Source organism: Anolis carolinensis, chromosome 2 (assembly GCF_035594765.1).
Source record: "Anolis carolinensis isolate JA03-04 chromosome 2, rAnoCar3.1.pri, whole genome shotgun sequence".
NCBI classification, from domain to species: Eukaryota; Metazoa; Chordata; class Lepidosauria; order Squamata; family Dactyloidae; genus Anolis; species Anolis carolinensis.
The window spans coordinates 450898-473655 of record NC_085842.1 but is presented as its reverse complement, the minus strand read 5'-3'; the positions used below and the strand labels follow the sequence as shown (position 1 = coordinate 473655).

The 22758-nt window shown below is 45.0% G+C and overlaps 3 protein-coding genes and 1 pseudogene across 7 annotated transcripts in view; 2 read left to right on the top strand and 2 right to left on the bottom strand.

The window, feature by feature from the left end:
* LOC134296825 (zinc finger protein 239-like) overlaps positions 1 to 1816 on the bottom strand; it is a 143874-nt gene extending 142058 nt beyond the window's left edge. For 3 of the 5 annotated variants that reach the window (XM_062972689.1, XM_062972693.1, XM_062972697.1), the window contains exon 1: positions 531 to 1816. The gene's annotated coding sequence lies outside the window, so the exon portion shown is untranslated. The remainder of the gene's footprint in view (positions 1 to 530) is intronic. The other 2 variants (XM_062972696.1, XM_062972695.1) reach the window with 1 other exon arrangement.
* A 429-nt stretch (positions 1817 to 2245) lies between these two features.
* LOC134296862 (zinc finger protein 24-like) lies at positions 2246 to 8096 on the top strand. The gene is made up of 4 exons (XM_062972852.1): positions 2246 to 3285; positions 5122 to 5638; positions 5976 to 6090; positions 6932 to 8096. Exons 2-4 carry the CDS (start codon positions 5249 to 5251, stop codon positions 7132 to 7134), a joined length of 708 nt encoding a protein of 235 aa, XP_062828922.1. The 5' UTR covers positions 2246 to 3285; positions 5122 to 5248; the 3' UTR covers positions 7135 to 8096.
* Positions 8097 to 8584: 488 nt separating this feature from the next.
* The window catches only part of LOC134296874 (zinc finger protein 850-like), a 32932-nt pseudogene continuing 18758 nt past the window's right edge, over positions 8585 to 22758 (top strand).
* Positions 16244 to 22493, bottom strand: LOC134296840 (zinc finger protein 271-like). The gene has a single exon (XM_062972769.1). It carries the CDS (start codon positions 21213 to 21215, stop codon positions 19653 to 19655), a length of 1563 nt encoding a protein of 520 aa, XP_062828839.1. The 5' UTR covers positions 21216 to 22493; the 3' UTR covers positions 16244 to 19652.

The window sequence follows — 22758 nt, the reverse complement described above, 5'->3', positions numbered from 1 at the left end:
AATACTGAAATCCAGACCCGAATCCACTCCCCATTTCATCATCTTTCCAAAAATTGATAATTTAATTGATAATAATAGTTTTATTGATAATTGATGTTTTATTGGTATAATTGTTTTATTGTTGTATTATTGATATTTGATTGTTTTATCGGGCTAGGCCCCATGTAAGCCACCCCGAGTCCCTTCGGGGAGATGGGGCGGGGTATAAAAATAAAGTTATTATTATTATTATTATTATTATTAAAAATTACCTGCGGAGGATGCTCTGGCTGGTGATGCTGCTTGGAGCAGAATGGGGCTGGACTCCACGACCCATGGGATCAAGGGTTTCATGCTTCCCAATGTTTAGTTGGAAGCTTCTTTCCCACAATGTGAATCAACTGCTTTCCATTTTAGTCTCCAGAGTAGCAGGAAAAACTTGCCCTTTTCTCCTCAGTGGGACATCCTTCCCCATATTGGCTCTCCTGTCCCCTCGGCCTTTCTTTCCCTCTCAGCTAAAGATACCCAAACTACTCCCAAGTCCGCCTCACCTTTTGGCACCTGCTGTTCCTTCTCCACTTCGGCCTGGAGCTTCTTCTGCACGGCCTCCGCCAATCCCTCCCTGCAGACGCCCTTCTTTCCGCAGGACGGCCCTCTCTGCCGAGGGAAGGGTCCGGGTTATGCGTCTGTTGCCATTTCCAAAAAAGGACAAAGCCGTCAAAAAGGGAAAAGCAGCAACAACAGCAGTTCAGCAGATCAGGAGCTCCATAATAATAATAATAATAAACAGATGAAACAATAGATCACACCCTCAGCTGCTGCAGAAAGATTGCACAGACAGACTACAAGCAGAGGCAGAACACCGTTGCTCAGATGATTAATTGGAACTTGTGCCACAAATACCATCTGCCTGCAACAAAGAACTGGTGGAATCACAAGCCCGAAAACATTACAGAGAATGAACATGTCAAGCTACTCTGGGACTTCCGAATTCAGACAGACAGGGTTTTGGAGCACAAGACCCCTGACCTCACGATCGTGTTAAAAAAAAGTATGGACTGTCAATATTGTCATCCCAGGTGACAGCAGGATTGAGGAGAAACAACTAGAAAAGCTGACATGATATGAGGATTTAAAGATCGAATTACAAGGACTCTGGCACAAGCCAGTCAAGGTGGTCCCAGTGGGTGCAGTGGCTAAAAACCTTGGCCTGCCCTTAAACACAACCGGCGCTGACAAAATTACCCTCTGCCAGCTGCAGAAGGCCACCTTCTTGGGAGAGGCACGCATTACTCGCCAATACATCACACAGTCCTAGACATTGGGGAAGTGTCCGAGGTGTGATCCAAGACAGCCAGCAGAGTGTCTGCTGTGGACTCATCTTGTTATGTTTCAAATAATAATAATAACAACAACAACTTTATTTTTGTATCCCGCGCCATCTCTGCGAGGGGACTTGGGGTGGTTTCTATGGGGACCAATCCCAACAATATACAATCAAATGCATTCCAATCCCAAGGAATTAATACATCAGTGCCTCTAAAACACAACATCCCAAAAGCGTAGCCCATGAGATGGGATCAGCCAAACAGTCTGGACCTGAACCATCCAGGGCTTGAAAGGCCATCACCAGCCCTTTGACTTGTGCCCAGTGACAGGCTGTCAGTCAGTGGAGGGGGGGGGGGTGTCAGCAACCTGGCTGCCCCGTTTTGGAAGGCGCATGCGCAGAGGGCCTGGAGGGCCGAGCAGGCCGCAGCCTCCCCGGGACAGACAGACAGACCAAGGCCGGACGGGGAAGGGAGGCCCGTCAGCAGGGACCCCGAACCCTCACCCAGCTGCCCCTGACCTGCTCCTCTCTCTCTCTCTCTCTCTCCCGAAAGGCCTCCTCCTCCTCCTCCTCCTCCTCCTCCTCCTCCTCCTCCTCCTCCTCCCTCTTCCTCGAAGGGCGCTCACAGGAAAGGGTGGAAGGCGGGGCTTCGCCTGAGGGAACTAGGCGCTTCTCCCCCCCCCCCCCGGTCCGCCAATGGGAACCCGCCTTCCTCTCGCGCGTCATCGGTCTCCGGGCAGGAACGCCCCCGACCCTCCCCTCGCCCTTGGGCCGTGAAGGGTCCTTCCAGAAATGGGCCAATGGGGATCGGCCTGGTCTCTCCGCGTCACCAGTCTCCGGGCAGCCTCGCCCTGGCCTTCCCGCCCGCGGGTCATGTGACGGGGTGAGTGACCGTTGGGAAGGCCGAGGCCTGAGCCGGGAGCGAGGGGGGAGGGGCGGGGAGGGGCGGGGCCTGCCTTCTTCCTTCCTTCCTTCCTTCCTTCCTTCCTTCCTTCCTTCCTTCCTTCCTTCCTTCTCTCCGAGCCCGAGCCTGCGGCCTCGTCCTCCGCCTCGTCAGTCCTGGTGAGTCTCGTTGCCAGGCCTCCTCCCGAGGGCCCAAGAGGAGCCAAGGCCCAAGGGAGGGAGGGAGGGAGGGAGGGAGGGAGGGAGGGGAGGCCGAGGAGGGCCCGGGCCTGGCCCACTCCCAGGCGGGCCTTCCTCTCTCGTTCTCTCCCTGGGAACACAGGCCACCACCGCTCTCTCTCTCTCTCTCTCTCTCTCTCTCTCTCAGCCAGGCCTGGGCAAGCTCCGGGCCTCCCTCCAGGGCGGGGTTTTGGACTCCAACTCCCAGAAGGCCTCCCCTCAGGCCCCGCAGGCCTCCCCTTCACCTCCACCTCAAGACTGCGGGGAGAGAGAGAGAGAGAGAGAGAGAGAGAGAGAGAGAGAGAGAGCAAGGGACTGGGGAAGGGAGGTCAACAGACCAAGAGAAGGAAGGAAGGAAGGAAGGAAGGGCGCTCGGAAAGGGAGGGGCCCCCAGGGATCAGCTGGCATGGACATTCACAACAGAGGGACATGCAGACAAAGGGACAACAACAACAACAACAACAACAACATTTGTATCCTGCCACCATCTCCCCCAGAGGGGACTCGGCGTGGCTCACAGAAAGATCCCATACAAAACAGGAACAATATACAAGACAGCAATCAACAAGAAGCCCTGCTTGACTCTCAAGCCAAAAGTGGGTGGTAGAAATCACATGGTACAAAAGCTGACTGGCACAACCTGGGGATCCCAACCAGGCCCTGGAAAGACAGGCGCTTGGCTCCTCTGCTGCTGAATTCACAGGCCCAGTGGGGAAGACATCTCACCACGTTCAAACAGTGGACGTGGCTCTTCATGAGACATGCCGCACCGTCACAGGATGTCTGCGCCCCACACCACGGGAGAAATGATACTGTTGAGTCCCTCTGGGGAGAGAGGGCAGTCTAGAAATGAAATGGTATTTATTATTATTATTATTATGGCACCATCTGACATCTGTGGGGAAGTAGCAGCCTGTAATGAAAGGACCAAGGCAGTGACATCTCTGGCCCATCCCCTGTTTGGATATCAGCCAGCATGTCAATGCCTTAAATCAAGAAATAGTTTCCTAAGATCTACAAAGATACTCGCAGGAACACCTCAGCAACAACTTTATTTGTGTGTCCCGCCTCCATCTCTCACTCCTTCCTTCCTGGCCTGAGATGGAGGGATGGAGAATGACCTCCACAAGAGGAAACGAAATTTGGGACAGATGAGGTATCAAAGAAATTGCTTTTGGGGGGGGGACACACGGTGGTATGGGATAATATATATATATATGGGTGAAAATAACAGTGGATGCAAAAATGTATTGTAGAATTGTTTTGAATATTGAATATTATGCATCTGCTGTATAACAAGGGGTGTCTATATTTTTTAAAAGAACTATATCAATGTCTTCTGTATCATGAGGAAAAGGAAGGGGGTGGAGGGGGGAAGAGAAGCCTTGTCTTTGTTATAGCTTTTACATCGATCTCTTTAACCCAAGCCCTAGTATTATAGACAGTGTCTAAAGTTTTGGAAGATCCAAATGTCCTCTGTGACAGAAACGAATGCACTCTTGTCCTCAGGACTTTGCCTTCCCACGCTATCCACTCTCCTTCCCGCCTTCTTTTCCAGTTCTTTGCATGTATTTCATATCATAACGACTGCCATATAGATCTAAACTATCAATTCCATTAGTTAGTAAATTAGGATTGTGTGGGTAAGAATTCACTATGTTACATTGTTATCTTCTTTTATTTAAACACTACACAAATATGTATTAATATATATGTTGTCGCTCTAAAATACCTAATTAACAAGGCTCGCAACCTTTTGTGTTCTAATCAAAGAGTGCTGATAGGTCAATTATTCAAAGTCTCTTGAATAAAGAGTTCAGAAATAGTACAAAATGTAACTGTATACTATTAATAATATTTTAGTCAACAGATCCTGCTGTGGCCATCTTCCTTTGCTTTGTGAATTCAATGAATGGCTTCCATTCTTCTTGGAAGTTTCTGTGTATTTGTTTGTTGTACAGCTAAAGTTAGTTTGTCCTCTTTGGCCATTTCAAAACCTTTTGTCATCCAGTTTTCTGGTGTTGGCATGTCTTGTTGTTTCCATAGTTTTGCGTATTCAGTTCTTGGTTCTGTTGTCATATAAAGAAAGAGCCTTTCTTGATGTTTCCCAGTAGAAAAAGTTATGGTTTTAATGGGATTTTGTACTCTAGAATAGTTTCCATGTCTGTGTGGATTTTTATTCAGAATTCGTTAGAATTTGGGCAAGTCCCAACATATCATGTGTGTGTGTGTGTATTTGAGAGTTTTTCTGGAGTTATGTACCATCTATGTATCATTTTGTTGAAATTTTATTTAATTGTGTGACTCCTTGTAAATTTTAGTCATTTTTACCAGAGCTCTTCCCATTCTCGTGGACTTATTGCTCAGCCTAGACTTTTCACCCACTGAATCATAGGTTTTTTAATTTCTTCATCAATTGTAAAATCTTTCAGAAGAAATTGATGCAGCTTCCCAGCTGGCTTGTTTTTTGTCTGTAGCAGTTGGTTCTGCTTACAATATGAAACAAATATATCAAACAACTACAATCACATTTCAAAATTCCATTTAAATTAAATTACATTCAAACCTTTATAAATATACATTTCAAGTCCAAACGCGGTCTTTCATTATACCTTGGATCATATAGTTGTCATTTCTGCTGCTACTATTGCTCAAAAGCCTGGTCCCACAACCTTTCTGCCTTTCTTTCACAGAGGAAATGTGATTTTTGGCTGAGAATTTCGGAGTAGAGCCTGTGGAGGGATTTCCTTCCCTTGAAAGAAAGAAGAGGAGGAAAAGCATCTTGGATACTGTTGGGTTCTTCACCAGAGTGGTTCCAGCATGGAGAGACCCAACTCACGTGGGCCTGAAGCAGGACCTGGGGGCAGTGGGGAATCCTGGGAAAGAACCAGACATGAGTCCCTGAGTGTGGACCTTGACAGCTCGGACACACAGCGCCAGCGCTTCAGGCAGTCCTCCTACCAAGAGGGTGAAGGACCCAGAGGGGTTTGCAGTCGTCTCCACGATCTGTGCCGCCAGTGGCTGAAGCCAGAGCAGCACACCAAGGCCGAGGTGCTGGACCTGGTGACCCTGGAGCAGTTCCTGAGCATCCTGCCCCCAGAGATGGGGAGCTGGGTCCGAGAGTGTGGGGCAGAGACCTGTTCCCAGGCGGTGGCCCTGGCGGAAGGCTTCCTCCTGAGTCGGGCCGAGGACAAGGAGCAGGAAGGACAGGTGAGAGCATTCCCTCTGGGTTTCACTAACCTGGGGGCTGATGGACAGGTTAAGCTTGCATCCTGCCTTTCTTCCAAGATGGGACCGATGTGGGGGATGAGCAAGGCCCTGCTCCCTCGGCCTCTCTCCCCACCTGCTCTGCCCCTCCATCTCTACCCTCAGCTTGGTTGATGCTCTGCTCAAGATAGAACATAGACAATGATGGGGGGGGGGGGGGGGGGCATTGGTTCCAAACTAGGTTGCCATCTCAGAGTTATTCTTTCCAAAAAGGTCTAGAGGTCTGTGATATTTCTGAACTTTTTCCAAACTCCTTCTGGAATGCTCTGTGCTCTTCCAGGCCCATAATAACTCCATGGAAGTCCCTGCACCAGAGGAATCTCCACCAGACACCACCCAGAGTCTCAGGCAGAAGGAGCTGAAGCGGGAAGGAGACGGGGCTGCCGCCTTGCCGGGTGAGAAGGAACTCTTCTGGGAGTTTTGGGGTTTTGTGCCAGTGGAAATCCCGCTTTGGGGGGATGATTGCACACCCACGGTTTGAGCTTCAGAAGTTGAACATCAGGATCATTTCGCCTTGAGAGGGGTATATATCTTAAACTCCTGTCCTTTGTGTGATGTTTTATGGACTTTGATATGTATTTTATAGAAATGCAGTTTTAATGTGGATCTTTTATAGAAATATTTATTTATTATTTAATTTATATACTGATCTTCTCCCCAAGGGGGACCCAGAGCAGTCTTACACAATGGCAGAATTAAATGCCACATATAATACAACATGCAAAAAAAAAACCAAACATAAAAGAAAAATAAAATCTGGTATCCAAATCAAATTAAAACAATTAAAACCATGTGACCATTACAACGGGGGAAGTTTTGAGCCAAAGTCAGAGCCCTAATATGCATCTTTGTTGAATTTTGGCAATGTTCGTATTTTTAAAATTGTGTTGTAACCCGCCACAAACTGCAAGGAGAGGCAAATAAGAAATAAAATTATTGTTGTTGTTTTGTTGTTGTTGTTTTTCTTATATGTAGGCATTGGGTTATTTTAGGTAGCCCTTCAGTATCTTCCCAGGTGGGACCCTAAGCTGAGCTGAGCCCTGAAACTGAGCTGGAAGACAAACAGCAAAGAATCACTTTAGTCAATTGAACTACCAAGCCCAGTACTAGTTTCATTCCAACATATTCACAGCACTGCTTGTGAGATAAAGTCCTAAACCCTCACATTGTAGATCTTCTTGGGCTGTTGAATGCGCCTGTGTTCTTAGGGCCGTTTCCTCATTGGTCTCTTTATAGGACTGCAGTTGTCACCTCTGAGGCCTGTTTCTGTGACCAGCTTTCCACCCCTTGCTCTCTCTCCAGGGTCTGGAATGATGCTGTGGCCGAATCCTCAGCCGTTTCTCCCCCTTTGCGATGGAGTGGGACTGAGTCAGGTAAGCAGGAGGATTCCTGGGAGAGGAGGACTGGGCCTGCCGGGGTGCCTTTGGTTCCAGGATTAATGGCCAAATATCTGTTTAAACAGACAAGATTTAATGCGTTTCCTTAGAAGTGAAATACTAAAGGCACAATTACAAGGAGGGGAAAAAATGAAGAGAAAACTAAAGAAACCAGAATGGATGTTCAAAGAACTTTCAACGGAGCTAAGATTTAAAAGGGACATGTACATGAAATGGAAAGGGGAGGATCACCAAAGAATGTAAACGACTAAACAGCATAAGCATAAGTAGCAGATCATGAAGAAGGCCATCTGGAATCACTTAGAAAAAATGCTGTAATCACTGAAGGGCAAGATGGGTTTCTCCAAAACAAGTCATGCCAGACTAATCTGTTTTTCAGTAGAGTTCCAAGCTTGGTAGATGAAGGAAATGCAGTGGGTGTAGCACATCTTGCTTTCAGTAAGACCTTTGGAAAGGCCTCTCCTGGTTTTATAAACAACTAGTAAAAAGTGGGCTGGATAATACTCCTGTTCAGTGGATTTGTAATGGTTTGAGTGACAACGGGTGGAGTGGGCCCAGTACTGCTCAACATGCGTATCTTATTTTCAGATGACAAAAAATTAGCAAGCATAGCTGACAGTCTAGAAGATAGGATCAGAATTCAAAATGGCCTGAACATGTTAGAGAGCTGGGCCAAAACTAACCCAATTAATGTCAACAAGAATATATGTAGAGTAGTACACTTAGGCAGGAGAAAAATGCCATGCACAGGTACAGGAGGGGCAACACCTGACTTGACAATCATTCATATGATGGGATCTTGGAGTGTTAGAGGACTGCAAGTGGAACATGAGCCAACAATGTGATGCAGCAGCTGAAAAGACAATGGGATTTTGGGCTGCATCCCAAGGAATATTGTGTCTAGATTCAGGGAAGTCATGGCGACCTTCTTTCTGCTTTGGGGAGACCTCACCTGAAATTACACTGTGTCCAGTTGTGGGCATCACAATAAAAGGGGGAACATACCCTGATTCCATTTCTGATTCTATATATCAATTAAGAAATGGTTCTTACCTGTGACCAACCCGTCGTCTCTACAAAGCTTACCTTTGTGGCATGGAGGCCTTCGCCCTTTCCCTTTCAAGCAACCAGCAGGAATGTAAGTTTACTTTAAATTATTTCTTGTCATCATTTTTCTTGATATCTCTCACGTGAGGAGGGAATCTTTTCTTCTTCCGCCAGGGCCCAATCGCCTTTGAGGACGTGGCTGTGGATTTCTCCCTGGAGGAGTGGGTTCTCCTGAATCCGGACCAGAAAGCCTTGCACAAGCAGATCATGGAGGAGATGAATGGGATTGTGGCCTCTCTCGGTAAGGCTCCCTCACTGATGGGGATTTCAGTTTCAAAAGGCAGTATTAGCCTAAATCGTCACAGTCATCGAGGGTCCGCAAGGCAGGGCTTGTGTTAGAAATATATGACATAAGAGTAAATAATAATAATAATAATAATAATAATAATAATAATAATAATAAGAAGCACCAATTCAGACTCAAGTGGGAAGATTTCCATAACTGGAGTCAAGTCAAAGTCAGTCAGTCAGTCTCTCTCTCTCTCTCTCTCTCTCTCTCTCTCTCTCTCTCTCTCTCAATCTCTGTGAGAAGAAAATAGAGGGAGGAAGCAGATTGGCTGGAGAGAGGGGCCGGAGAACGGATCATGAAAAAAAACAAACTTCCCGTAGCATCAGATACGCATAGGCGGCTATACATCTTATGATTGGTGTGGTATTCAACCTTGTTTTTCCTCCCAACCAGGCAGGCTAGTCTTTGCGTGTCTGAAGGCTCAGCTCTCTCTCTCTCTACGCTGCCTCTCCCAGCACACAAACAGCCCCCAGCCTCATTCATTTGCAAGATTGTGACATTTAATATCATGTGTTCTATGTTCTGTGCTTGTGAATGATTGGGGCTTGAGGTTTTTGTGCACAGGGAGAGGCATAGAGCAGCCGTCAAACTCTGCCCCTCTCCTTCAAGTGGTAAGAGTGTCACTCATGGTAGTTTCACATCTGCAGAAATCTAGCTCTTTCCAATTGAGTGCATCTTTTTGAAACACTCTGTATATTTATTTCATCCTAAATGTTAGAAAATCCCAAATTATCTGCAGCCACTTTCCTAAATTCTTGTATGTGAAGAAGTTGCAGCTCCCCTGTAAAAGGTGTGCAGAATTAGACAGGTACTGGAATTAGAGCTGAACAAAGGGACAGTCGACAGAATGATATTTCCAAGAAGTCTCAGGATTTTGTAAGGGAAGACTACCCTCCAAAAAGCAAAGAACCTATAAATACCATCAGGAAACTGATAGTTGAGCATTCAGCTCACAACGAACAGAGCAAGGAAGTGATCTGTAAAAAATCAAGAACTTCAGAAACAAAGATGCAGAGTCCAGTCTTTAAAATTACAAAAGGCTTATTTACAAAAAAAAATTAAATAACTCCCTTTCTAAATAGTAAAGGACTGGGTCTGAGCTGCTCTCTATTTCCATCTCTTCTTGGGATTAAAAGAGAGGGAAAAACTCCAAGCCTGACACACAAGCAGAGAGAGGTCTTAATACACACAGTACACACTGAGATATAAGTCAGAAATCTGAAGCAAAAGCATGCACCATTCTACAAAACCAATCAGAATGAGAGAAAGAAACAGAGAGAACAAATAGATACATCCCAACTGTCAATCAGGAGACAAGTGGGAGGGATTCCTTCAGCCTATTCTGAAACTAGCTCACGGGAATCGATCAGAGATGGAAGAATGGAGTTCCCCCAAAGTTACTGATGGTGCGCTAAAAGAGAGGAAAACGATGATAAAGTGTAACTGAAAACGTTAGTGAAGCTTTGTATGTTTGGTTTACGCAGTCCAGAGACAAAGGTGTGCCTATCTCAGGGCCTATTTTACAGCAAAAGGCGTTGCGTTTTCGAAAGGAATTTAATGAAGGGGATCCAGATTTTACAGCAAGCATTGGTTGGCTCGACAAGTGGAAGAAACGTTATGGAATCCGTCAGCTAAGTGTTTGTGGTGAGAAGCTGTCATCAAATTATCAAGAAACGGAGGTATTCATGAAAAAAAAATTCAAGAATTTATTGAAACTGAAAACCTAACGGGCGATCAGATGTTGAATTGTGACAAGACCGGCCTCAGTTGCAAAGTGTTACCCAGTAGGAGTCTTGCAGCCAGAACTGAAGCAGCAGCCCCTGGCTAAAAGCACAGCAAAGAGAGGCTGACAATTTTAGCGTGCAGCAATGCTACCGCAAACCACAAAATGGACCTTGCAATGATTGGGAAGCCCAAAAATCCCAGAGCCTTTAAAACAGTTTCAAAAAACGCTCTTCCTGTAAAATAGTACAATCAAAAAAGTGTGTTGCTGACCAGTGAAATTTTTAAAGATGATGATGATGATGATGATGATAACGATAACACTTCATTTATATTCCACCTTATCTCCCCGAGGGGACTCAGGGCAGATCACAATACATAGAATCATAGAATAGTAGAGTTGGAAGAGACCTCATGGGCCATCTAGTCCAACCCCCTGCCAAGAAGCAGGAAATCGCATTCAAAGCACCCCCAACAGATGGCCATCCAGCCTCCACTGCCGAACAGCCCTCACTGTGAGGAAGTTCTTCCTGATGTTCAGGTGGAATCTCCTTTCCTGTAGTTTGAAGCCATTGTTCCGTGTCCTAGTCTGCAGGGCAGCGGAAAACAAGCTTGCTCCCTCCTCCCTATGACTTCCCCTCACATATTTGTACATGGCTATCATGTCTCCTCTCAGCCTTCTCTTCTGCAGGCTAAACATGCCAAGCTCTTTAAGCTGCTCCTCACAGGGCTTGTTCTCCAGACCCTTGATCCTTTGAGTCGCCCTCCTCTGGACGCTTTCCAGCTTGTCAACATCTCCCTTCAATTGTGGTGCCCAGAATTGGACACAGTATTCCAGGTGTGGTCTGACCAAGGCAGAATAGAATAAGGGGAGCAGGACTTCCCTGGATCTAGACGCTATTCCCCACATACAAGGCAAACATTCAATGCCGTTTGGAGACAGGACAGAAAAGAATAAGACAAACAGAAGGAGGTATGTCGTCTTGAAGTCCAGTTTTTTTGGTGCCTTGGAGGCTGATGTTGCGCTCAGATTCAGTCACAGGGGTGCTGTTGCTTCATTCTCTATGACGGAGAGCTATCAGAACTTCCTCCTTCCAACTTCCTCTTCGTCACCACATTTCTGGTCTTGACGTTTATGATGTCGTAAAATACCTCCCCCGCAATGTATGGTACCTAATTTCTCTACTTACAGCTCATAGACTGTTTTCGAACTGCTTAGGTAAACAGTGAGCTGGGCTTGAGGTCGAGCGCTCACCCCTGACTGGGCTTCGAACTGGCCACCTTTCGGTTGGTAGATCTTAGTACTGCTGGTGATTTACCAGCTGTGCTACAGCCCAGCCCTAAGGAATTTGTTCCTTCCATGGATAAATTTTTAAAAGAAAATGACCTGCCCAGAAATGCGGTTTTGTTGCTAGTTAAGGCCCCGACACCCCCTGATGCAGAGGAGCTTCAAGAGGGGGACATGAAGGCGATGTTTCTTCCACATAATGTAACCGCCGTATGACAACCGATGGATCTCGGCGTTTTGGAAACGCTCAAAAGGAACTATCGCAGGAAGCTATTGTCGGCAATGATAGAAGAAATAGAATAAGGGCAAGACAGGATTGAAAAATGGAAACACATCCATGTAAAGGAAGTTGCCTCTTGGGTTGCAAGGGCATGGACTGTGGTTGGGGTCCAACAATTGCCAGGTCTTGGAAGAAGTTGTTAGGCGAAGGTAAGGATGAGATTATGGGAAGGAAAAGCACAGATGAAACCGAAGAAAGCATTCTACCCTTAGTACAGTGTGTCCCTCGGTGTGAGAATGCGTCTTCGTAAGAAGTTGGAAGTTGGATGAACGAAGACGATCAGTATGAAATAACGGATGAAGAAATTGTTGCTCTTATCAGTAACGATGGCGACAAAAACTGATGATCAGGCATCAACTGTCAAGCCTCTCCGAATGTTGCACAAGGATAGGGTTAGGGTTCTAGAAACCACAATGACACACATCGAGCAACAACAAGAAGCGACAGGGACTGACAAAATTATGCTGCAAAGATGGCGAGACTTGGCAGCGGAGAAACAGCAATTGTCAGAAAAGCAGGCAAGGATCACAGATTTTAAAAAAAAAATCTTCACAAGACTGAACTTTTTACGGATTTAACTTCCAACAGTGTTAGTTTATGCAATTCTATATAGTCAATTTTAGTAGTAAACACTTTTGTAGTCAATGGTTTCAATACATTGCGATGTTTTGGTGCTAAATTAGTAAATACAGTGATTTCTCCATAATGTTACCATGTATTGAACCGCTTTTTCTGTCAATTTGTTGTAAAACATGATGTTTTGGTGCTTAATTTCTAAAATCATAATGTAATTTGACCTTTGATAGGCTTTTCCTTAATCCCTCCTTGTTATCCAACATTTTCACTTATCCAATGTTTTGCCAGCCAGTTTATGTTGGATAAGCGAGACTCTGCTGTTCTCTGAAATTAGGTATGGGATCTTCTACGTTGGAGCGGAAAAATACAACCTTAAGGGAGCATGGGAAGAGAGAACTGGGATTGGGGGAGAGAAATAAAAGGGAGGGAAGGATGGTGAAATGGGTGGTAGTTGGTAAAGTCTAAAGCTAGAGAAAAAGGCAAGCATTTGGATGTGAAGGGAAAAGGCATCCATTCCCCAGAGAGAAGGAGACGGAATAAAAAACCGGGCTGGGCTGAGCAACAGGGAGCCTCTGGAGCGTATGTTACTCATCTCTCTCTTAGAGGCTCCAGGCAGACAACCAGGGTCCATCTTCACTGAACAAGGGGAGGGGAAAGGACAACAGGCATATCTTCTTTTCCTCCATGTCTGTGTTGTTTTGAGGCTCTTTTCAGTCCACTTCTTATCCCACTTCCTTATCACTCACACTGAGGAATGATTGTTTCTGTTCTTCTTCACAGTAGATAATGGGGAGAAGAGCCATGTATGCACCAAGTACAGGAAGCATTTGGGACACAACTGGGCCTTTCGTCGAGACCAGCAAGCCCACAGAGAAGATGGAGGTTCTGCCAGAGAAAGGCCCGACAAATGCAATGTATGTGGGCAGTGTTTTACCCAAAATATGGCACTTGTGCTTCACAAGACACCCGATGCTGGGAAAAGCCATCTTAAAGGGAAAGTATTTGCAAAATGTGTGGTGAAACACAAGAAATTTCACACAGGTCAGGAACCATACAGATGCCAAGAGTGTGGGAAGTATTTTGCTTCCAGTTCAGCCTTGGTGAGGCTCAAAAGACTCCACACAGGAAAGAAGCCACACCAATGCCAGGAGTGTGGGAAATGTTTTGCTTTCAGTTCAGCCTTGGTGAGCCACAAAAGACTCCACACAGGAGAGAAGCCATACAAATGCCAGGAGTGTGGGAAATGTTTTGCTTCCAGTTCAAACTTGGTGAAACACAAAAGACTCCACACGAGGGAGAAGCCATACGAATGCCAGGAGTGTGGGAAATGTTTTACTACCAGTTCAGCCTTGGTGAGGCACAAAAGACTCCACACAGGAGAGAAGCCATACCAATGCCAGGAGTGTGGGAAATGTTTTGCTTACAGTTCAGACTTGGTGAGCCACAAAAGACTCCACACGAGGGAGAAGCCATACGAATGCCAGGAGTGTGGGAAATGTTTTGCTTCCAGTTCAAACTTGGTGAAACACAAAAGACTCCACACGAGGGAGAAGCCATACGAATGCCAGGAGTGTGGGAAATGTTTTGCTTCCAGTTCAAACTTGGTGAAACACAAAAGACTCCACACGAGGGAGAAGCCATACGAATGCCAGGAGTGTGGGAAATGTTTTGCTTCCAGTTCAAACTTGGTGAAACACAAAAGACTCCACACAGGAGAGAAGCCATACCAATGCCAGGAGTGTGGGAAATGTTTTACTACCAGTACAGCCTTGGTGAGCCACAAAAGACTCCACACAGGAGAGAAGCCATACCAATGCCAGGAGTGTGGGAAATGTTTTACTCAGAGTTCAGCCCTTAACCAGCACCAGAGAACACATACAGGCTAAAAAACAGCCATTGTGGGAAAATGTCTGATTTCAAACAGGACCCTTTGAGAAGTTCTGCGTCAGATTTGGTGGAGTCCCGTTCTTGTCATTTGAATCCCTAAGTTGGAGGTCCTGTTCTCTGGAATAGCAGAAAGCAAGCTCTGTTTGACAATCCCTCAGAACAGTGGTTCTCAACCTGTGGGTCCCCAGATGTTTTGGCCTTCAACTTCCATAAAGCCTAACAGCTGGTAAACTGGCTGGGATTTCTGGGAGTTGTAGGCCAAAACATCCGGGGACCCACAGCTTGAGGACCACTGCTTCAGAGGGTTAAATATGATTGTCATGTCACCTCATCTGAAAAGAAATAAACCATATGTGATTCCATCACTTGTTCTTCTGGTCTTAGTTTCCAGCTCCATTTCCACCTTGGTTTAAATGTCCAGTTTGTGAACGTTGTGCCCCTACAGACACATCCTCTGTTTTCCTCTTTAGTCAGGACTGGTCAGCTTGAATATTGTAAATGGCCGTTATGGGAGGGATCCAGAGTTAGCCCCTTCCCTTTCAGACAGTGGCTCTCAACCAGTGGTCCACGAACTACCAGTGGTTCACAAGAACTAAAATACAGGGTCTGCCTTCTAACCTTCCCTTCCTTTGCTTTCTTTTTTCTTGCCCTTCCTTTTTCTCTTCCCTTCCTTCCCTTTACCCTCTTTTCCCTTGCCCTTCCTTTTTCTCTTCCCCTTCCTTCCTTCCCTTCTCTTCCTTTGTCTTCTTTTCTCTTGTCCTTCCTTCCTTTTTCTCTTCTCTTCCCATATTTTCCTTTGCCTTATTTTCTCTTCCCCTTCCTTCCTTCCCTTCCTTTGTCTTCTTTTCTCTTGTCCTTCCTTCCTTTTTCTCTTCTCTTCCCATATTTTCCTTTGCCTTATTTTCTCTTCCCCTTCCTTCCTTCCCTTCCCTTCCCTTGTCTTCTTTTCTCTTGCCCTTCCTTCCTTTTTCTCTTCTCTTCCCATATTTTCCTTTGCCTTATTTTCTCTTCCCCTTCCTTCCTTCCCTTCCTTTGTCTTCTTTTCTCTTGCCCTTCCTTCCTTTTTCTCTTCTCTTCCCATCCTTTCCACTACCGAGAAGGAAGGCCCTGTCTCTCATCCCTGCCAATCATGCCAGCGAAGAGGGCGGGATTGAGAGCAGGGCCTCTCCAGACGGTCTTAGACTCCGAGATGGTTCATAAGGGGAGAGACGTTTGGACAGGTAACCCATCCAACACAGGCTGTGACCCTGTGCCCTGTTTGGCCTTGCGACTGACAAGGAAGACCTCTGCGTACAGATGACATTGAACTCCAAAACTTCAGATGATCTCTCCCAACGGCTTCATGTAGATGTTACACAGCGTGGGAGACAGTATTGAACCCTGCGGGGATTCTGGCAAGGGATTCTGCTTTTCCTGCCTGGCAGAAGGGGGTTGGACTAGATGGCCCTCGTGGTCTCTTCCAAATATACTATTCTGTGAATCTCTGATTTGGGTAAGAAGGCAAGGGCCTAGAGAAGTGCGGGTTCCTCTCTCTGGATGACCCCAAAAAGGGGCTGGAGAGCGACCTGCGGAGGATGGTCTGGATGGTGACGCTGCTTGGAGAGAATGGGGCTGGACTCCACGACCCACGGGATCAGTGGTTTCATGGCGAAAGAACACACATCTCCTCTTCCTCCCGATAGGAGCAGACTCCACTACTGAACAGCTCTTACCTTCAGGAAATGCTTTCTGTTGTGTAGGTGAGGCCTGCACAACTAGTCAGTGTTAATGAGTGATGGAAGGAAAGGAGAAGCAGAGTAAAACACACACAACACCCCTGCTAGACAGGCAGGTGAATTCAGTCCTCTCACGGCCTCCTCCAGCTATACAATGGGACAGACTGTCTCATAGGCAAGGAGTGGATTCCAACCCCCAAAACACTGCAGAGTCCTGGTCACAGTTTCACAGCCTCTGGCCTTGTAAACTAGTTCGTCTCTTTGAATAAACACTCTTGAGTTCTGACTTTCATCCAAAGTCCTTGGAGGTTTTATTCTTGATTTATTCACTACTTATAACTATTTACAGGTCTTCTCTTAATATACAAAGATACACAATAAGAACGAGTAAGGGCTGTTGGAGAGTGGCCTAGGCTGCCTCAGAGTGTGGTGGAGTCTCCTTCTCTGGAGGCTTCTCTGCAGTTGCTATCTACCTGGAGTGCTTTGATTGTGCCTTCCTGCATGGCAGGGGCAGGACGGGGTGGCCCTTGGGGGTCTCTTCCGGCTCTAGGGTCCTAGGAGTCCATTCCAGGAGGAGGCAACACGGGGTCTCATGGACACGCCTTTCCTCTCCGTCCACCTCTCATCCTGACCACGGCCAACCCTTTTGGGATCCAACATTTCCTTCCTGCCGAGGGAGAAGCCCTTCCTTCTTTCCTCCAAGTGAAACATACCCAGCTGTCTCTCTCCGCCCTTCTCTACATCCCGTCTCTGGAGATATTCTGACCTGTCAATATCCGTCTTGAATTGTGGGACCGAGACCTGGAGACAGGGTCATTCCAGGTGAGTCTGACCAAAGCAGAAGAAAGGAGGCCGTGACTTCCTTGGATATAGACAGAATCCTCCTATCGGGACAGCCTGGAATCACATTGGCTTTTATAGCTGCTACATCATAATCTGTTTTTTAAAATAATTTATATTCAAACACATGAAAGAAAAACAAATGCATATTTATACAAATTACAAATACATTTATTAATTTTTTTTAAAAAAAATCGTACATCCTTTTACAGCAGCCACATTATATTCAGTACAATCTACAATACATTAACATTTGGCATCTACTGTTATTGTCACGCTTATACAGATTTCTTACCCTCCCCCAAGTCACTTTTTTTATTTATCATCTGTCCAAAATTCCTTTTCATTCTCTCTTGAGGAGGTAATTCTGTCTTTCTTTTGAATCCTCTTCCAATACATTTTCTCCAGACATCATCACAACCACTTTGTTTCTAAATCCCTCTCCACGTCAACCTATCATTTCTTCCCAGTTTCCATACTTCCTTATACCATTCTTCTATCTCTATATTTATTTCCCTTTTCCAATTCCTTGCTATAAGCAGTCTTGCAATTGTTAATGCGTTTGTTATCGCATCTTTGTCCTCTTTTTCCAACTGTTTATTATTATATAATGAGAATAAAGCCATGCTAAGACTTCTTTCTATTTGAATGTTCATTGTGTCTTCTATCTCTCTTAATACTTTTCCCCAGAAATTATTTATATATTGACACTGCCACCACATATGTATGTATGTTCCCGATTCTTGGCATCCTCTCCAGCAATTGTTTGAGTAGTTTTTATTTATATTTCCTATTCTTATGGGTGTGAGGTACCATTTCCATATCAACTAAATAATAATTTTCTTTAACACATATGGATATATTTTTCAAGTGTCTTTGTGCCCATAATTATAACCCCTCTGTGTTATTCTTTACTTTTCCTTTGTTTTTTTCAATTAATATTTTAGAAATTTTACTGGATATTCCTTTCAAATTTTTATGTTCCTAATCTTTTCTTTCTTCATTCCAACCTTTGGTCAATCCCCTATTTTATCTAAGTTTTTCCCCTTAATTTTTTTATCCATCATATATATTTTTTATTTTTTGGAAATGTCTTTTCCATTATAATTGGGGTTATTATTGAGCCATCTGTTATTAACTTTCTCCTGTATTTGTTCCATATTTCTAATGCATTACTCAACATTGGGTTCCCAGTTTACCTTATTTTTTTTCTCATAAACTATTTTAAAACATATTACGAATTTCTTCCTCCACTTTTCCTGAATCCATTATTAACTATTCTACATCCTCCTTTTCATCATTCCTTGTATAACCAATCTCAGTCTGTTTGCTTTATAATATTTTTTCATATGAGGAAGCGCTAATCCTTCTTCTTTTTGAGATCTGTTCTGTAACTTGTTTCGGCAATTTCTTTGACTGCCATTACAGTATTTATCATTTGTCCAAATGAGTCTCCTTTGGGGTGGAGAAAGGTGGGGTAGAAATGTTGCAAAGAAATAATGTATTCACCTCTTCTTCTGTAATCTGAAATGGCATTATAAATATAAGGTATATGTAAGTATAAAGTTTATCCTCAGAAGCATTTTCATTTTTAGTATTGCTGTCTTTCCAAACAAGATAGATGTGTATTAATTTTTTTGAACTATTTTCCTCAATGCTACTACATTTACCTCTTCTATTTCTTTTAAGTCCTTTGTTATACTTACTCCCAGGTATATTAATTTGTTCTTGATTCTAATTCCCGTATGGCTCTGTTCTATAAAGTTTTTTTCTTCTTTCTTTGTATAATATAAACCCACTGTTTTCCCAAATATCTTTCAATGATCCTCTCTCCTATCCATTTGACCTACCCAGATATTTAATCAATAACAATGTGTCATCAGCAAATAAGCTCACCTTCTGCTTTTCCTTTATTCCTACACCTTCTACATTCTTACCTTTTTGGATGGCGTTTGCACATAATTCTATCACCATAGCAAATAAAATGGTTCTAATCATCCTTTTATTCTACTTCCCATTCCAAATTAATTCATAATCTCACTTATTATCTGCCATGCTACACAATCAAAGCATTAAATATATCTAATGCTAGTATCCCCACTTTTAACTTCCTCTCTTGAGACAGACATATTTTGTTTAATACTCTTCCTATCAAACGTGACATTTGCCTTCCTTTTACAAACCCAGATTGATATTTTCATATATACTTGTACATGCATTTATTCATTCTTGTCTCAGCCTACTCTTCTGCAGGCTAAAGATGCCCAGGTCTTTAAGCCGCTCCCCATGGGGCTTGTTCTCCAGACCCTTGATCATTTTAGTCGCCCTCCTCTGGACACCTTCCAGCTTTTCAACGTCTCCTTTCAATTGCAGTGCCCAGAATTAGACACAGTGTGATTCCAGGTAAAGTGGTCTGACCAAGGCAGAATAGAGGGGGAGCATGACTTCCCTGGATCTAGACACTCTGCCCCTATTTATGCAGGCCAAAATCCCATAAGGAGGAGGGAGCAAACTTGTTGTCTGCTGCTCTGCAAACTAGGATGCAGAATAATGGCTTCAAACTACAGGAAAGGGGATTCCACCTGAACATAAGGAAGAAGTTCCTCACTGTGAGAGCAGTTCAGCTGTGGAACCTTCTGTGGAGGCTTTTAAGCAGAGGCTGGATGGCCATCTGTCCGGGGTGCTTTGAATGCAATTTCCTGCTTCATGGCAGGGGGTTGGACTAGATGGCCCATGAGGTCTCTTCCAACTCTATGGTTATATGATTTCTTCCCCTTCCACTTCCTGTTCATGTCTCTTTTGAGTCATAGTCGTTAGAAGTTCTTTGGACAACCATTCTGCTTCTTTGCACTTGTCCTATTTATGTGGCTTCTCTCCTGTGTGAATCTTTTGATGGGTACGAAGATTCGAACTGTTACTGAAGTTCTTTCCACATTCCATGCATGTATGTGGCTTCTCTCCTGTGTGCATCCTTTGATGGGTGCGTAGACTTCCACTCTGACTGAAGCTCTTTCCACATTCCATGCATGTATGTGGCCTCTCTCCTGTGTGCATCCTTTGATGGGTGCGTAGACTTCCACTCTGACTGAAGCTCTTTCCACATTCCATGCATTTATGTGGCTTCTCCCCTGTGTGAGTCCTTTGATGGGTGTGTAGATTTCCACTCTGACTGAAGCTCTTTCCACATTCCATGCATGTATGTGGCTTCTCCCCTGTGTGAGTCCTTTGATGGATACGCAGATGTCCACTCTCACTGAAGCTGTTTCCACATTCCATGCATTTATGTGGCTTCTCCCCTGTGTGAGTCCTTTGATGGGTGTGTAGATTTCCACTCTGACTGAAGCTCTTTCCACATTCCATGCATGTATGTGGCTTCTCCCCTGTGTGAATCCTTTGATGGGTGCGTAGATCTCCACTCTGACTGAAGCTCTTTCCACATTCCATGCATTTATGTGGCTTCTCCCCTGTGTGAGTCCTTTGATGGGTGCGTAGATTTCCACTCTGACTGAAGCTCTTTCCACATTCCATGCATGTATGTGGCTTCTCTCCTGTGTGTATCCTTTGATGGATACGCAGATGTCCACTCTTACTGAAGCTCTTTCCACATTCCATGCATGTATGTGGCTTCTCCCCTGTGTGGATCCTTTGATGGGTGCGTAGATCTCCACTCTGACTGAAGCTCTTTCCACATTCCATGCATGTATGTGGCTTCTCTCCTGTGTGTATCCTTTGATGGATACGCAGATGTCCACTCTTACTGAAGCTCTTTCCACATTCCATGCATGTATGTGGCTTCTCCCCTGTGTGAGTCCTTTGATGGCTGCGTAGATTTCTACTCTCACTGAAGCTCTTTCCACATTCCATGCATGTATGTGGCCTCTCTCCTGTGTGCATCCTTTGATGGATACACAGATGTCCACTCTCACTGAATCTCTTTCCACATTCCATGCATGTATGTGGCTTCTCCCCTGTGTGAGTCCTTTGATGGCTGCGTAGATTTCCACTCTCACTGAAGCTCTTTCCACATTCCATGCATTTATGTGGCTTCTCTCCTGTGTGCATCCTTTGATGGATACGCAGATGTCCACTCTGACTGAAGCTCTTTCCACATTCCATGCATGTATGTGGCTTCTCCCCTGTGTGAGTCCTTTGATGGGTGCGTAGATCTCCACTCTGACTGAAGCTCTTTCCACATTCCATGCATGTATGTGGCTTCTCCCCTGTGTGAGTCCTTTGATGGGTGTGTAGATTTCCACTCTGACTGAAGCTCTTTCCACATTCCACACATTTATATGGCTTCTCTCCTGTGTGAGTTAGTTGATGTTTAGCAAGAGAACTTCTCCTAATGAAACATTTCCCACAGTCCTTACAATTATGTCGCTTCTCCCCTGTGTGTGATTTTGACAATGAAGTTTCCATTTTTTAACATTTATTATTCTAATATTATGCCTGAAGTTCACAGATATGGACTCCTGAATAGGACATTTCCTCTTCCCAGTCTCTGTATTGCTGTAGCCTTATTTTCTCTTTACCAACCCCTCTTTTTACAGCACAATCCTTCCTTTCCTTACATTCAAAGGTATGTAGCTTGAAATATAATTTCTCCAATTTATTTCTTGTTCTTGTTAATCCTGCGTACTTTCCTTTCAGACGTAAGGCAAACGGCAATGTTTTCTTCATAAGGTTCGTTTAGAGGTTACCTGCGAGATGAATAAGAGGAAAATCTTATCAGGAGCAGAGTACAGAAAGATCTCATTGAACATGAAGAACAATAGCCTAGTGCTGTAGCAATCACAGGGGAAGAGGGGAGAAAGACTGGCCCAACTGGTAAGAGCCCGTTGCCTGCTGAGAAGCACTTTAACACTTGCCCAACAAAGAACAATCCCTGCAAAGGGGATAGCGGCCTAAGATCCTGTGTCTAATCCAACCTTGGTAAAGGAAGGCCTCTAATAATATGGTCAACACGGAAAGGGGCTAACGATGCAAAGCATTTCCTACCTAGATCCCGCTTCTTCACATCTCCACTCAAAACCTGAGTGGCCATCTGTATGGACAGACTATCCCAAGTGATCAGTCTTGGGAGAAAAATACTTCATTTTCTTGTGTAGATTTCTCCCAACTCGGGAAAAAGATATTTTCCTGATCCTCTCTTTCCCTGCAGCGTGATCCCTGCCCCACGTTTCTAAAGCAAGGCGCCTGGAGACACTGAGAGCACATTAGGCCACAAAGTTCCTTGACATACTGCATTCTTACAAAACCTATACCACAAAGGTATGTAACTTCAGCCAGAGCCAAGGCACTCAGCCTAGCAGCAGTACATGAGAGAAGGCGGTATAGAGGAGACAGATGGATAGACCCCCAGGGTGAGTGGGAATCCTGCTGCCCTCCAGATCCTTCTGCACTCCAACAGCACCCTTGGGTGGGAGACATGATTCCTGCCCAGTTCTGCTCAGTTCAGTCCATTTTAGAAAGGACATTGGCAAACTGCAGCAGATTCATAGAAAGGCAACAAGGACAGGAAGACATTACATTGTAAATGAAGGAAAAATAAAGGCAAAAGTTTGCTTTTGCACAGGAGACAATGTTGTGGCTCGAACTAAAATTATGTGCTAAAGATGATGCTTCTGACTGTCATCTGGGTAGTACCAGGTATAGCTTGTGCCACCAGATGACTGCAACTAGGCCGACCACCTGCTCCCTCGATCCGCGTCCCTCCTGGCTAGTAAAATCTTGCCTGGAGGGATTACGTGAACCTCTGTTGAATATAATAAATAGCTCCCTTGAGGAGTTTTTCCAGAGGGTTTAAAAGAGGCGATGGTCTCTCCGCTGCTGAAGAAACCAGACTTAGATCGTTCGGTTTCCTCTAGCTACCGCCCAGTCTCGAATCTTCCGTTTCTGGGCAAGGTGGTTGAGAGGGCAGCAGCGGAACAGTTGCAGCAGTTCCTCAATCGCACAGCCGGAC